Source organism: Ruditapes philippinarum, unplaced genomic scaffold (assembly GCF_026571515.1).
Source record: "Ruditapes philippinarum isolate M1 unplaced genomic scaffold, ASM2657151v2 ctg757_1_1_1_1, whole genome shotgun sequence".
In the NCBI taxonomy this organism is placed as follows: domain Eukaryota; kingdom Metazoa; phylum Mollusca; class Bivalvia; order Venerida; family Veneridae; genus Ruditapes; species Ruditapes philippinarum.
The window spans coordinates 130,030-146,820 of record NW_026861682.1 but is presented as its reverse complement, the minus strand read 5'-3'; the positions used below and the strand labels follow the sequence as shown (position 1 = coordinate 146,820).

General features: G+C 34.0%; 1 protein-coding gene across 1 annotated transcript; it reads right to left on the bottom strand.

The window, feature by feature from the left end:
* Positions 1–982: 982 nt before the first annotated feature.
* Positions 983–15,763, bottom strand: LOC132716504 (putative helicase MOV-10). Its single transcript, XM_060699797.1, has 13 exons — positions 15,734–15,763; positions 15,069–15,256; positions 14,037–14,210; positions 13,222–13,369; positions 12,093–12,254; positions 11,497–11,600; positions 8,342–8,553; positions 7,284–7,490; positions 6,373–6,584; positions 5,825–6,001; positions 3,559–3,647; positions 2,859–2,971; positions 983–1,322 (listed from the first exon to the last, which is right to left on the bottom strand). The coding sequence occupies exons 1-13, from the start codon at positions 15,761–15,763 to the stop codon at positions 1,255–1,257; spliced, it is 1,884 nt and encodes a 627-aa protein (XP_060555780.1). The 3' UTR covers positions 983–1,254.
* Between the last annotated feature and the right edge of the window lie 1,028 nt (positions 15,764–16,791).

Here is a 16,791-nt window from a genome sequence, read left to right as displayed (position 1 = left end):
AAATAACAAAATAAAATTCAATAATTTGACTATTGTTTAAATGGTTGTTATGTCCAAAGATGAACACAATACATCCATTTACAACCATGTTAGACAATTTCAGCAAAACTTAAGCAATTAACCTTGAAGCTTAAGATAATTTAGGGTCAAGGTCAAATTCCTTATCATTAGACAAGTAGACATCATGAAAATTATTCCTGTCAAGTTTCATAAAAATCAAGAATGGGATAAGAGAAGAAGCAAACACATACATCCAGACAATCAGACTGGCGGACATCCTCAAACCAGTATATCCCCTCTTTACAACTTCAGTTGTGCGGGAGGTATAATTTAGTATGATACCAAAGTTAGCCAATATTTCAAACAGTCATATTAAAAACATAATATTCAAGGCAAAGAGTTGCTATTTTCTATAGAAAAATAAATTTAAATATGATCAGTAAAATAGATAATTGTAAAAATTTCATTTAAAAATAATGTTCAAACAACTTATGACAAAAATTAAAATGGTAACAGTATCATTAAGAATTTATTTTATAAAAATAAATCATTACAAAAATATTAAATCTAACATGCTTTGGCACATGCCTTTGCAAATTTTGTAATACTTATGAAAATTCCATAAAATTAAGCAAACATTTCAGTAAATAATTAAAGTCCTAACATTTCAGTAAAAATTTAAATTTCTAACATTTCAGTAAATATTTAAAGTTCTAACATTTCAGAAAAAAAATTTAAAGTTCTAACATTTCAGTAAAAATTTAAAGTTCTAACATTTCAGTAAAAATTTAAAGTTCTAACATTTCAGTACAAATTCAAAAGTAAAAATTTAAAGTCCTAACATTTCAGTTAAAATTTAGAGATCTAATTTATCATCTCAAAAGTTGTACCAGTACAAAATCATTGTCATTTTTGCATCAACTTCAAATGCTAACACAAATTATATTGTCTCTAGACTTTTTCAACATTCTAAAACAATTTGTCACTTTTCAAGGCTTGTTTGCCTTCCTGATTTATTTTTGTATACAACATATCACCTCCCCAGGACATTGCACAACACTGCAAGTACTTAGTAACTAAATATCTCTTTTGAAGTTCACACTTGTTCTATTCTAAAATGGAATATCTCATCTCTAGACTTATATAAGACTTGAAACTAAATATCCCTTTTTGAGGCTTCTTTATTTCCTGAAATTTCACTTCTGCAGATAATTTTCATAATTTAAATGCCAGTTCCCAAGACTTGTCCTTTTCCTATATATCACTTCTCCAGGCTAGTTCATTATAGTCACTCTGTATTTCTGGAATGAGTCTGCATTCATCTGAAACAAGAACAACTCTACAGACATGGGGCAATTACTTGACAATTGTAATCGATTAAATTATGATTATTTGTCAAAATGCTTGATTAAATTAAATTACTGATTACTCCATTTTGACATTGTAATTGATTAAATTACTGATTACTGACAGGAGTAATCAATTTACATTTATGATTACTGATTACATGTACATAAGTTAAGAAATGCAATGGTTCAACACTATTGTTTTATTGAACATTTCAAAACAACAAATGTACAAAACAAGAGGGCCATGATGGCCCCGAAGTCGCTCACCTGTATGTAGGCCCCCAGAGCGGGGCCAGTTTTGACCCCTGGGCTTTTATTTGAACAAACTTGGTAGACACCCATTAGAAGATGTTTTATGCTTAGTATATAAACTCTAGCTATTTTGGTTTTTTCAAAGAAGATTTTTTAAGTTTTTGCTATACACATATAAGGAAAATTAATGACCCCCGGGGCGGGGCCAATTTTGACCCCAGGGCTCTTATTTGAACAAATTTGGTAGACACCCATTAGAAGATGTTTCATGCTAAATATCTTAGCTCTAGCTTTTTGGGTTCTTTAAAAGAAGATTTTTTAGGTTTTTACAATATGCATATAGAAAAAAATCAATGACCCCCTGGGGTGGGGCCAATTTTGACCCCAGGGCTTTTATTTGAACAAACTTGGTAGACATTCATTAGAAGATGTTTCATGCTAAATATCTTAGCTCTAGCTCTTTGGGTTCTTTAAAAGAAGATTTTTTAAGTTTTTGCTATACACATGAATAAAATCAATGATAACAAGATTAATATTTACTTATTTACCCTCTGAAATCTGTGAAGTGGACTTGTCCTTTATGGGAACAATTAATTACTTATTTGAGTGCTTGTTCATTAGTTCTGGTTTTACACAAATTTTAACACAAGTTTTGGTCATATGTTTGCCATTGGTTCACCTTACAAGTTTTCCGGGATAACAAACCAGTAGTTACTAATTTCTCTGCAAGTGACAGACTACATATTCGACATAATTTTGGATCAGTAATTTCACATAATTTAGCATCAGTAATTCGACATATTTTTGGATCAGTAATTCCACATAATTTTGGATCAGTAATTTCACATAATTTAGCATCAGTAATTCCACATATTTTTGGATCAGTAATTACACATTATTCTGGATCAGTAATGAGAGACAAAATGACCATCAAATTCAATGTCCGAATTAAATTGTCATAGAAAAATATTGTTTGGCAATAGTATTGAACTTGAGTGATGTCAATATGATACATTATACAATATGCACATTATATAGTTTGGTCAGACTATACAAGTTTTCAGGCAGGTCTGGTTCTATTATGGTGGCATAGACAAGTGCTAGTTCTATTACAGGTGATCAGTTTTAAAGAATTTTTTTTTTTTCAAATCAACTGAGCATTATAACTTCTTGTTCAATGAATTAGATATCATAAATTAAGAATAATTTGAGACAAAAACACCACAAGTGAATGTAGGAGAATTAGTTAATACAAACCATCAATTAGTTCGACAGCTGCCAATCTTTGAATGAGATCTTCTAATTCATCATCTTCAGACATTCTCTCTGTACCCTTGTATGCCCCATTTTCTTCACAGTAATCTATCAACCTTTAATCATACAAAAAACTGTACCCCTGCATGCCCAATTTTCTTCACATTTATCTATCAACCTTTAATCATACAAAAAACTGTACCCATGTATGCCCAATTTTCTTCCTTCACAGCAGTATATTAAAAGCAATATATTAACATTTAAAAACAGAACAAATCTATACGCTTTAATGCCCAATACCTTCTGCAAAAAGATGCCATCCTAAAACTTTTTTAAGAATACAACAATAAAATAAATCTATACCCCCATTCCCTTAAACTTTGAAAAAAATACAGACCAAAGTTATATCCCTGTATGACCTTTTGCCTACACAGTTATGAGCAGGCACCTAAGTGGAATCAGTACCAACATTACTTAAGCTTGATGGATAGTTCCCCTAGAATAAAAGAATCTATAGTTCCAGGCTTGATTTGAAACCACAGCGGCAAGTTGTTTTCACTCATCATTTGTAACAGCTCGGCCAAAGACGCCCATTATGTATTTATTCATATTCTTAGGCCAATACTAGCCTAATTAACATTTTAATGCCTCTAGTAACCACGTTTTACTGGTAAAAAAACCACCTGGTAATTTATAAACTTACTGTTTCCAGTGAAGATCCCCACTAAGTGTGTTGGGGTTACCAATCACTATCAACAATGCTTTTGCACGTGTTACTGTAACATTAAACCTCTGAAACAGAAAAGAACAGATTGCCACTATCACAAAACATAAGAATTACATGTAACCTTTTATCACTACCTACAGATTATACCTCCAAGTTTTAAACAATTGTAATAAAGAAGATTTTGTTTAATTTCTTTGATTGATATTTAAGTCACACCAACACAAAGTTGGTCATATGGTGACGTTCCAGCTTTACTGGTGGAGGAAGACCTCAGGTGCCCTTCCATGCGTTATTTAAGGCACGAACAGGCACCTGAGTAGAACCACCAACGTTCTGATGATAAAGAAGAAAATTCAAATTCCTACCCTAAGCACCAAATAAAAAGCCTTTTTTCTTACATTTCCAAGACAGGCTGGAATAAAATTCATAATCAAATAAATCCTGGTCAATCAATTTTGTTATCAAAATTAAATGTATGTTTCTGACCTTGACCTAAATACAATGACCTCGACCTTTGAAGTGGAACTAGAAATGTGTCATCATGCCACGGATGCCCCCGCATGCAGCCAAAATTTCAGATGTTATAATATTTAGTTCCAAATTTGTTTGCACAAATAATTTTTAACCATTTTCATACAATGTTCAAGGCACTGAAATTATTCAGTCTAAACCTTTTGAAAATAGCATATTTCATATTTGTAGCCAAAATAATGGGCATTGGCTACATACATTTCAGTGCTGAAACTGAAAGTTCAAAATTTTTACAACATTCAAGAAAGATAAGTTTGTCCAAAATCATTGAACCACGACCAAATTCAAACTTAAACTGCTTATTCCTAAGATGTATCTATATTATTTTCAAAGTAAAAGGGGCATAACTCTGCCAAAAAGTCATCGAACCATGACCAAATTCAAACTTGACCTGCCCATTCCTTTGACATATCCATATGTCAAATTTGAGTAGTTGGGTAGATAATGAACAGAAACTGTAAATTTCATATTATTTTCAAAGTGAAAGGGGCATAACTCTGCCAAAAATCATTGAACCATGACCGAATTCCAACTTGGCCTGGGCATTCCAAAAATATATCCATATGTCAAATTTGAGTTGAATGTGTTGTACCATTGGGGAGATAATAAACAGAAACTGAAAATTTCATATTATTTTCAAAGTGAAAGGGGCATAACTCTGCCAAAAATCATTGAACCATAACCAACTTTGAACTTGACCTGCGCATTCCTGTGACGTATCCATATGTCAAGTTTGAGTTGAATGTGTTGTACCATTGGGGAGATAATGAACGGAAACTGAAAATTTCATATTATTTCCAAAGTGAAAGGAGCATAACTCTGCCAAAAATCATCGAACCATGACCAAATTCGAACTTGACCTGTATTTTCTCACGACATATCCATATGTAAAATTTGAGTTGAATGTGTTGTACTGTTGGGGAGATAATGAACGGAAACTGAAAATTTCATATTATTTTCAAAGTAAAAGGGGCATAAAATCATTGAACCATGACCAAATTTGAACTTGACCTGTATTTTCTCACGACATATCCATATGTAAAATTTGAGTTGAATGTGTTGTACCATTGGGGAGATAATGAACGGAAACTGAAAATTTCATATTATTTCCAAAGTGAAAGGGGCATAAAATCATTGAACCATGACCAAATTCGAACTTGACCTGTATTTTCTCACGACATATCCATATGTAAAATTTGAGTTGAATGTGTTGTACTGTTGGGGAGATAATGAACGGAAACTGAAAATTTCATATTATTTTCAAAGTAAAAGGGGCATAACTCTGCCAAAAATCATCGAACCATGACCAAATTCGAACTTGACCTGTATTTTCTCATGACATATCCATATGTCAAGTTTGAGTTGAATGTGTTGTACCATTGGGGAGATAATGAACGGAAACTGAAAATTTCATATTATTTTAAAGTCAAAGGGGCATAACTCTGCCAAAAATCATCAAACCATGACCAAATTCGAACTTGACCTGTATTTTCTCATGACATATCCATATGTCAAATTTGAGTTGAATGTGTGCAACCGTTACTAAGATAATGAACGGAAACGATGACGGAATGACAGAATGACGGAAGGATGGAACAGGGTAACACTATATGCCCCGGCCATTACATGGCGGGGGCATAATAAAAAAAACAAAGCCATTATAATCAGTGCTACCTCTGGATTATGTTTCTTGATAACACAAAACAAATACCTTTGGATTTCTCAAAAATCCCAGTTGAAACTGCATATCAAATGACATGTACTCTGGTTTACTTCGGACGGTTGAAACAATTATCACAGTTCGCTCTTGACCTTGAAATTCTTCTACTGAACCCACAGATATTTTATCATATCGTTTCCTCCTCAACACTTGCTGTATCTTCTGAACCTAAAACATGAAAATAAATCATTTTCATAATCATCAATTCACAAGTGCTTTTATAATAATTTATATGTTATATATGATTAAAAACTAATTTTGCAGTTAATTTTTTACCATATTTCTTCTGCATTCCTAATACAGTAAGGGCTATTTTTGCTTATTGTAACCTCTTTTTGGTAATTTACATGGATTGCTAGTGCTGTTGGCAATCTGTAAATAATTTTCTTTGTTCACTTTACAATATTTTAAATTTTAATATATTCTTATAATTTTTATGAAAATTAGCTATTCTGGAGGCATGCTGCTTTAAGCCATATGCGTACTTTAAATTAAGTTCTTTTTTCTTTTAAAGGTTTAACAGATGAAGTTCACTGTACCTGCTTTCTATAAGGGGAGATCACTCCTATATCACTTTGTTTCAGATTTATTCCACCTTTCCTACAGGTCATCAACTCTTCAACATATTGCACAACTATGGCCACCTCCTGCGCATTAAAGAATGATGGACTTCTTTCTTCTCTCATATCCTCCCCAACAATTCCATGAAATACCAAGGGAAACCCTGGTTTTGGTAAACCTTCCCATCTACCTATAGTAATCAAAGTATGTTTTTATACTTACATTCAATCAAGTATTTCTACTGTTTCCAATTTATAAAGACACATATAGGTTCTTTGGCAAACTATGTACGGGAAGCTGTATTCCCTATTACAGGTAAAATGGTCCTTTCTTAACATGTTCGTATTCACATTGTGGCCTCCCACATTTTGAAGAGTTTTAAACATAACATATATACTTTGTGTGAAGTTGAAACATTTACAAAGAGATGGTGTAGCATTTTTCAATATTTTAAAATATCAAATTTTAGCAAATATAACTTTAAATAATAACTACCGGTATGTTGTGTATATTTTTCCAAAAAATCTAAAGAAAAGGTCTCTTTCAAAAGGCCCTGGAAGAATCCAGGAAAACTAGATAGGCTACTGCCTAGCTTTATTTTTATTGGGGTTTACATTTCACTAACACTGTATAGGTCATACGGCGACTTTCAAGCTTTACTGGTGGAGGAAGACCTCAGGTGCCCTTCTGTGCATTATTTCAGGCACAAACAGGCACCTGAGTAAAACCATTGACATTCCATAAGGTAGCTAAATAGCTCTCTCACATAAAATAATCCAAAGACGCTAGGCTTGTCCTTTTTCTTTCAAGAATGACTATTAATAACATGCGACTCAAATTGCTTAACCTAAGTTTAAAAGTTCTGGCCAATACCCTGATATCTACTCACATAGCTTCTCTCTGTCAATCCCAGCACAAGGAATCAGTTCACTATCGTAGAATATTTCGTTGGGAAGTTTCAAGATGGCAGGATGAGATCTGTAGTTATTCAGAAGTTTTGTTATAACACGTACGTCGTAACTTTTGTGACCGTCATCATCACTGCATGGCGAGTATAGCTCACATGACTCCATGTAGCGTTCCAATAAAGATATGTCTGGTAACAAAGATAAGATATAACAATTCAAGTACGTATAAAAGTTGATATGTTATAAGTAACTAATATTAAGAATCCCAAAATGTATTTCAACATATTGTATTTCAAATATGATATTCTAAAGAAAAATTGTAATTAGGAACACACCTTTTAATTGGAAATTTTTTTTTTTTAAATATTTTTTAATTTATTGGTATTATAATCATTCAAAATTGAATTTATTGGTATTATAATAATTCAAAATTAACAAGAAGTACACATATTTCTATATATATGAATCATTAAAGTTTCATAATTTCACTGTTTTGAATATTTGAGCCCGGTACGTTGTTTCAGTGAAATACAAGCGTTCACAATAATGGAAACCAACTTAATGATTGTATTATTATTTGGCGCCCTTTTCATTTAGTACTATGCTTAGATGTCTTTTTAAACGTTTCTTTGCATATAATAAAAAGAAAATTTGTTTAGTTTAGTGTAAGATCAAAATATATTTCACCTCGTGAACACCAAAAGTTCATATTTCACGAGTGGCGCAGCCACGAGTGAAATATACCTTTTGGTGCTCACTCGGTGAAATATATTTCGATCTTACACTGAACTAAACAAATATCCTCTATATAAGCTTATTAAATGATTTTGTTTTTAAATTAATATGGAAAACTATTTCATGTTATAACAGGAATTTATTGTAAAGTGTATATAACCTAGCACTGCCCCAACATTCCATTGTTTTGTTAGTCTATGGACAACAAGACAGTTAGACAGAAGAACAAGGGCATCTCTATATGCCCCAAGTAGTAGGGGCATTACAAAACAGTTTCAGCCACGAAAAAGTCATGTTAACCTACCTAAACCATATTTTATGGCAAGTGGCGACCTAAGGATTGGTCCGAGCTGTTTCGGGTCACCTGCTATCACAACCTGACCTCCACATTGAAGAGCTGGGTTTACCTCCATGATTCCTGCTAGAGCTATCAGAGACTCGGGCTCAGGGGCGTGTCCAGCCTCGTCAATAAAAACATGACTGAAATGTCCTGATGGAAAGTTTGCCGAGGCTAGTCTGAAAGTGTAATAAATATAATCTTTTCATGATTCAAAATTACCAGCCACAAATCATTCAATTTCCACAAGTCTTTGATAAGTAACAGTGTTATGATTCACTTGATAAATCTGTCTTATGCCTAGGTCACAAATAAAATGGGCGCCGTCCGATTAAACGATTTTTATAAAATCGGCAGATTTTTTGAAGTCGTGGACGCCGGGCGATTTTAAATCTGATACATTGCGTGGTCATAAATTAAACAGTCGTCGGGCGATTTTTGCCGAGTGGATTTTACAGAAAGAATTGAACGGATCGGGCGGTCACCGCCCGATGTCCGTACGGCGCCTGTGTGATTTAAAAATGAATCGGACGGTTCGACGGGCGCCGGGCGACAATGACTTTACATTTAATGACATCCTAGATAATTCAGGCAGTTGTAATTATGCCAGCAAAGAAGTCAGCTGCCAAAGCATAGGGGAGTCACCAACGGCCAGTATCAAGGCCGTAGAAGGCGAAAATCAATCAGACATTCGCATGGACATTACTAGTATTCAAAAGAAATTCACAAATATATTGTTGAGGCAATTAATGAAAACGATGACCGCCTGGTGCCTGTACATGAATCGTTCGGGTACCGGGCGATAATCGTTTGACTACTTAGCTCTATTCAGGCACCGGGCGGGGCCCGGCCGATGTCCGCCCGGACGCCTTTTAAATCGGACGCTGTTTTAGTAGAACAAAAAATCGCCCGATCAAAAAATCAATCGCCCGGTCGCCGCCCGGCGACCCAACGATGTCCGCTCGATGATATTTATACTCAGGGACCCCAAAAATTATCGTCCAGCCGCCGTTAGCTTTTAAGTAGTACTTAAAACTCGAAGGCGCCCGCCCGATTCACAAAATTTTCAGCTGCTGCCGTCCGATAGTCACTGCCGCCGGACGGACCCCGGCCGATATTGCGATTTTTTGGAGAAACAGACGCCGCCCGGCGGCATTTTCTTATTTGTGACCTAGGCTTTATCAATTCATGGAAATAAATATTGAAAAGGCGTTCTTGTATTATGGTATTTCAAACCAAATATAAAACAGATGGGATAATAATTTAGTCTAATATAACATTACTGAAATGTTTTACCAATAATATAACACCATAAGAAAGCCACCGTATGGCTATTAAGTCCATTTGTGTGCTTTCACACAACATAATCAAATAAGTTCTTAACAGTCACCTCCTTGAGGATTCAAAATTCATTCTTTTGGCAATACTTTATACATTGCATTATACTTGCCTTGTCCCAAAAGCCTGATAGACATTACATGTATAGCATTATACTTGCTATTTCCTAAAAGCCTGAAAGACTTTACATGTATAGCATTTTACTTGCTATGTCCTAAAAGCCTGATAGATTTTACATTTATACTTTTATACTTGTTATGTCCTAAAAGCCTGAAAGTCTTACATGTATTGCATTATACTTTTATACTTGTTATGTCCTAAAAGCCTGATAGACTCACATGTATTACATTATACTTGCTATGTCCTAAAAGCCTGATTAACTTACATGTATTCCATTATACTTGCTATGTCCTAAAGCCACATGGATTTATTTGTATTAAACATAAACAAACAGAAATGAAAACAACAAAATAACTTATATGCTCACGCAGTTATAACACATTATTAATATTAGAAATAAATAATTAAAAGCCCATCTAAAAATGTTGAGTTAATATAAGTCGCAAAGAGACATGCATTTATCATGTAACTACAGTTTGAGGACCAGTCAATATCTCCAAAATTTCATTGGTTGATAAAAAAGCAGATTTGAATTTGACCAGACTGGTCCCTTATTCCTGTCATAAAAACTCATGCATAATTAGTAACAGTGAAGCTATGAAACAATATGCATAACTGAAAAGGCAGTCTTTCAACTGAACAAGGTTAATTTGCATTAATATTTAGTGAATATTAACATCTTAACAAAACATGAAATTTAAAAATGACCCTTACAGGAAGTTGATCATGGTTCAAACTTATATGTACTCCTACAATATTTAGTATGCATACTACAATATACATTGCATAAACAACATGCGTAAACAAAACTATGGTAAGTATTACTTTAAGACAGCCATGAAGAAGATATTTACATAAAATGAAAATATCTGAATGTGATGACCTAGATTTTTCTGACACAGTTTTAATGGTAAGATCATATGACTACTTTCTTGCTTTTGTATAAAAAAAATAACAGTACCGCGAGTGTCTCTCCCTGCATTATTTCAGGCACAGGCAGGCACCTGATTAAAACAATTTTAATTCCATAATCTATCTGGATAGCTTCCTCATACGGCCAGCAACACTGTTATGGAAAATGAGCAATGACAAAGCCAGATTTAAAAGCTTCCTTGCATCAAATTGTTCTAAGCCCCTTGACAGATTCAAACCAATAGTTTTAAAGGTAAAGAAGTTCTAAGTCAGCATCCTGAACCAGTCAGGCACCTGAACTATGGTATATCTATTCTACTGCTGTTTTTAGTAAAATTAGCACACCTGTCTTATGAGCTATCTGTATTTTATGTGAGTAAATATGGTATACGTACTCATTATTATAAAAGCAGTTAACTGTATGAGCTTGTCCTGTATTGAATGTAGAATTGTCCATTGTTATTTAAGGGAGTCTTCAATATCAAAAAGCTAAAAATAGATCAGCTGACAGTAAAAGAGTATAGTCACACTGTGCAGAAGAACAAACAGGCTGGCCTGACCTGGTGACAAAACCTGTCTTTATATCGTCAACAGTCACTCTCAATATCACAAACTACATGCATACAAATATTTTTGTGGTTTCATTGTCTTCATTTCAAAAAGCTGGACTGTATATGGACATTGCCAAAATTATGTTGCATGCCTTTCATAGATTGATTTAATCACATTGATTAAAACATAAAAGTACAAACCTTCCAGCAGTCACCAGTGTACTAATGATGATTCTATACTTCTGTAGATCAGACTTTCTAGGGTAGTAAAAATGGCGAGTCTCCTTATTGAAGTTGCATACACACTGAAAATTCACAAATTTGTATAAAGAAAATGCCTAAATTTTGTTATCTGTCAGCACAAGTATAGATATGTTTTTTGGGGGGGTTTGGGTTGGGAGCTGGGAAAAAATTTGGAGTAAGACCTAAAGTGCTCTTCCATGCCCTATTTCAGGCAAAAACAGACACCTGATTAAAACAATTTTTTATTCCATAAGCTATATGGAGTTTATGGACAACTTCCTCACATGGCCAGCAGCATGTGTTTGTCATGGAAAATGTGCCATGACCAAGTTTAAACTTAACCAAGTTAAAACTTAAGTCCTACGATGTGGGTTACAGATCAACAACTATACAGCTTATTTAAGTATCCTGTTCATGTTTGAGGAATTGATGAAAAATAGTGTATTAATGTTGAAAATGGTATAAAATAAAGAATAATTTACACACATTTTGTACCCAGCTAACATATTACACATATACTTGTCATAAATAAAACCCGCCCTCATTCAGATTACCTTGATTTCCTCGGGGACAGCTGCCCATGACCTAGATGCGGCATTCAGTCGTAGAACCTCTGCTTTAGGAATGTGCTGTATTAACCTCTTAGCTATCAGATCAGCGGCACTATTTGATGGTGTACATGCCAGGATGTTAGTCGCAGATGAACATTTCCATATCTACAATGTTATGACATTTTTTATTTCTCTCACTTATTATCATTTTATACTAACTGCCATTTTATCTTATTTCCCTTATTACCATTAATAACTTATTACCATTCTATTTAATTTCCCTAATTTAAGTGTCTTTCACTCATTACCATTATAGAATACATACCAATTGCCATTTTAAATTCTTTCCCTTACTATCATTATATACTTATTGCCATTTATTTTCCTAATTACCATTTTATACCAATTGCCATCTTATTTATTTCCCTAGTTACCATTTTATACTAATTGCCTTTTTTTCTCCTTTTCCTAATAACTATTTTACACTTATTGACATATTCTTTTCTTCACCTAATTACTGCTAAGAACAATAACAACAATTTAATTTCCTTCTAGGAAATTAACACTGTGGTAACAACCAGTATTCAAGCATTTATTTCCTTCTTTAAATTAAGTTCAGTAAACAGACCTATTCATAAAAGCAAAAATTTCTAAGTCTCCTCAAAAATAGTGTCCAAAATTTACCAGTGACTAAAAAAATCATTACTTGGCTGTTAACTCATCTTTCTTTTTTTCTTCACAATTAATTTATAACTTGAAAAAATAATAGCAACTTCATATTTTAACTTTATTATATCCTCTATTATATCCTAAGACTCTGCAAATAATATAGTAAACATGGACATAGAATTATTCTGATACATATACAAACAATATAGTATATGCAACAAAAAATAAAATGTCCACGAATTCAAGAGCTCGAAAATGTTGAGACAAAACCACGAAATTTCATGCCCACGAAATTACGTGAATTCACAGTATTTAAAGCATGAGGGGATACCTGAATCTTATCTTCCTTACATATACAGAGAAGAAAAATATTATCTTTATTCAGTAATTTTAGTTTCAAAAGATAAACTCCTAGAAAATCTTTCATTCAAAATGAATTAGTAATTTGACTATTTTTCATTACCTGTTTGATTGCTTCGACTATGGTCACAGTTTTACCGGTTCCGGGTGGACCGAACACAAGGTAGGGAGCAGGTTTAGATGTTCCGGCTACTATATGCTGGACGGCACATTTCTGTTGCTTGTTCTTTTCTAGGTCTTGATTGAATAATCTAAATTATCAGAAATCATATATTTACCATCCAAGGGATACGTCTGGCCTGTATGTTTCATGCAAAATTTGACAGAATTTACACACCTCTAATGCACTTCTAATAGAGTAATGACTATTACTGAATAATATTTATTGAGTTGGATATTTTGACATATAAAATGTTATTCCTCTTTGGTGTGGAAGAAAGTGCCCTGGATTAGGTTTAAATAACAGTATTTGTACCCTTGAAAACATTGTTGTGAATTGAAAAATAATTCATAAAATTTCCTAAACAGTTAGTTGAATCCAGGAATGTGCAGTCTTAATAATTACAATAGACAAGAATAAAAGGAAACATTCAAGAACTAAAATATTATACAAGGGCACTGTGTTTGTATGATTGTGTTTTACATCACATCGACACAGTTTAGGTCATATGGGGACGGTCCAGCTTTAGTGGTGGCTGACGACCTCAGGTTCCGGCCCGTGCATAATTTCAGGCAGGAACAGGCACCCGAGTAGAACCACTGACGTTCTATAAGCTAGCTGAATAGCTTCCTCACATGAAAGAATCCAAACTCCAAGTCGGGATTCAAACCCTCAGCAGTGAGGGGCATGGGCTCTGAAGTCAACAAACTTAACCACTCCGCCACGGATATATATGGCACTGATATACTAAATCTTACTTCAAATCTGGAAGCTCTACATAATTTCGGAGTCTATTTTCCTGAGGAAAGAGAATATCTCCGAGACTGAGCTCACACGCAAGTTGACAAGCTCGGTGCTGAAGGCGGGTCGGAAGTCGGTTGAATATAAACCTGACATTGAACCTCTCTTTCTCAATAAACGATTCCCTGAAACTGAACATAAACTGAGGTAATTGTCAGATGATTATTATATGAGCCGCGTCACGACAAAACAACATAGTGCGTTTGCGACCAAACATGGATCCAGACCAGCCTGCGCATCCGCGCAGTCTGATCAGGATCCATGCTGTTCCCTTACCAACTCTATTTCAAGTAGAGAAACAGATAGCGAACAGCATGAATCGTGATCAGACTGCGCGGAAGCGCAGGCTGGTCTGGATCCATGCTGGTCGCAAACCCATTATGTTGGTTTAACGTGACGGGGCTCATATGTGGTTATTTTCTGCTTGACTAGCCCTTCACCTGAAGAATTTTTTTAATGAAATTGTCTAGCGTCCATTTTTAAAACATTCTACAAGTCTACAATCAATTCTTGAGATTTCAAAAGGAGAATTTAAAGTTAGTAAGCCAAAAGTATAGAGCCTGGTCAGACTGCGGGATGTACAGGCTGGCCTAAATCTATAATGATAACAAAAGAAAGCAGATTTAGAGCTAAAGTCAACATGTTTCCTTATATAGGTAGCAAATTATGAAAATTGTTAAAAAGACATGGATGTTCAAGTAATTTTTATTAAGCTGAAACTTCAAACAGTTTTTGATACACTGAAATATGCAACTAACCAATTAAGTAGGACATACACTTTTTTACTATCAATTCCAAGTAAATTTAACTTATACTGCATGAAAGAAAAACCTTCACACATTACATCGATTACTTAACATCTGAAAAGTTAGAGAACTTCTAGAAATGTAAGAGAGGAGAGTCTTTATTGTCCCTACAGTCTGAATTTTGATCAAAACCCTAAATGAAATACACAAAATAGATATAGCATAAGTGGGAATAATTCAAACCTTTGACTAAATCCTAAAGCCACTTCATTCTGTAGAACTTCATGGACATATCCTTGGTATTCCTTCTTACTTCCATGTCCTTCTGAGTCACACAGACTCACAAATAACCAATCTCCTCTTAACACAGATGGTCGGTTCTCAGATTTGTCCCGGTAAACCCGGAAAAAATTAATCCAATTAAGGAATCCCTAATGCATTTCCCACACAAAAAAAAATCTAATAAACAAAACAATTTCAACTTTCTTAACAAAATTTAATATGTAAATTTTAAACCCAGATTTTAAAAACAATCTAAATGTTTTTCCAAAATTTTTGGGTAATTTGTTAAAAAATCTTAGTCCTTGAGAAGGCAACTAGTACGGAAAACTGTGAAAAGCCCCCAAGAAAAGGGTGCAGTGGCCCGAGTGTGCTGTGGAAAATTTTATGTGGCTTCGCCCTGATTGAGTGAAAAATAATAACACCCCCACCCTTTTTCACATGAGTTTAACTTCTGCATCTTTCGGCTGACTTACACATACATTTTTTAAAATTTTACAGTTAATCTTTTCCCATTTTAAATTAAAAAAATGGCTTTTTCAAACTTCAAAAAGGACAAAAACCCTTTAAACATTTTTAAGGAAAAAAAATTTTAAAATAAACTGATGAATAGCCATCCCGTGGGTGACCATGAATAAACAGCACAAATGTCTCCACATCGCACAATCGGTTAGAGCGCGAGATTGTAAACCAAAATTGGGGGGTTCAATTCCCCCCGGGTGGAAAACCCAAAAATTAAATAAAAACAATCTTTCCCAAAGAGACTTTAAATCAAGGTCCCAAATTTTAAGTGCTTTAAAAAACTTTTTCAAAGTTAAAGAAAACCCGGTGAAGCTTTTGGAATTTTGGGGGTCTTTTCCCTTTTCTGTATCCTTTCCCAAAATAAAATGACTAATAAATTTTTTGGGGATAGCCCATATGGGCAACCGGTATAAATAAATTCAAATATACACAGATTTTCGCAGGTCACATGGATAAATTTAGTTATCAGTAGACTGGGAGTGAAATATGCATTGAGAAATTAATTATATCAAAGACTTTAGAATTATTGTTACCTCTAGAAGAAGTAATCTGCTGTTAGAACTGAAAGTTCTTAACGGAACATCCTCCATATCATACTTCCTTATATCTACCTCCATTTGTACCTCCTCAAAGAAGAGTAGATTTCTAAATCTTTGCTGGTAATGGCTCATGACCAACTCTTGATCAAGAATGGACCTAAAAGAAGAATATATATTTAAAATTAAGTACTAAGTAGAAACCCATTTCTAATTTTAGAAATTGGAACATTCACCTTGAAGCAAGTTTCATAATCTTGGGTGAAACACTGTCTGGTTATACTGCCATTACTAACTTCAAATAGTTTTAAAATTACATTTTGTTTGTGCTTGGTTTTTACCCTGATTTTAAAATGTATTTTTGATCATAACTTGGCTGTCAGTCCACCAAAACAGCTTTCCTGAGAAATTTACCACCTTAATTATCAATTTCTTCAAAACTGATTGACTACATATCCCACACCATTTCTAAATCAGCTACAAGATACAAATGAACATTAGACTCAAAATCTGAGATCAACAGTTAGTGTCACGGAGATATAATACCTGGCTCAAGGATCAAACCAGCTACCCATCAATTACAAATCTGATGCTCTCCCTTTTGAACTAAGCACGTAGAATTTAAAATT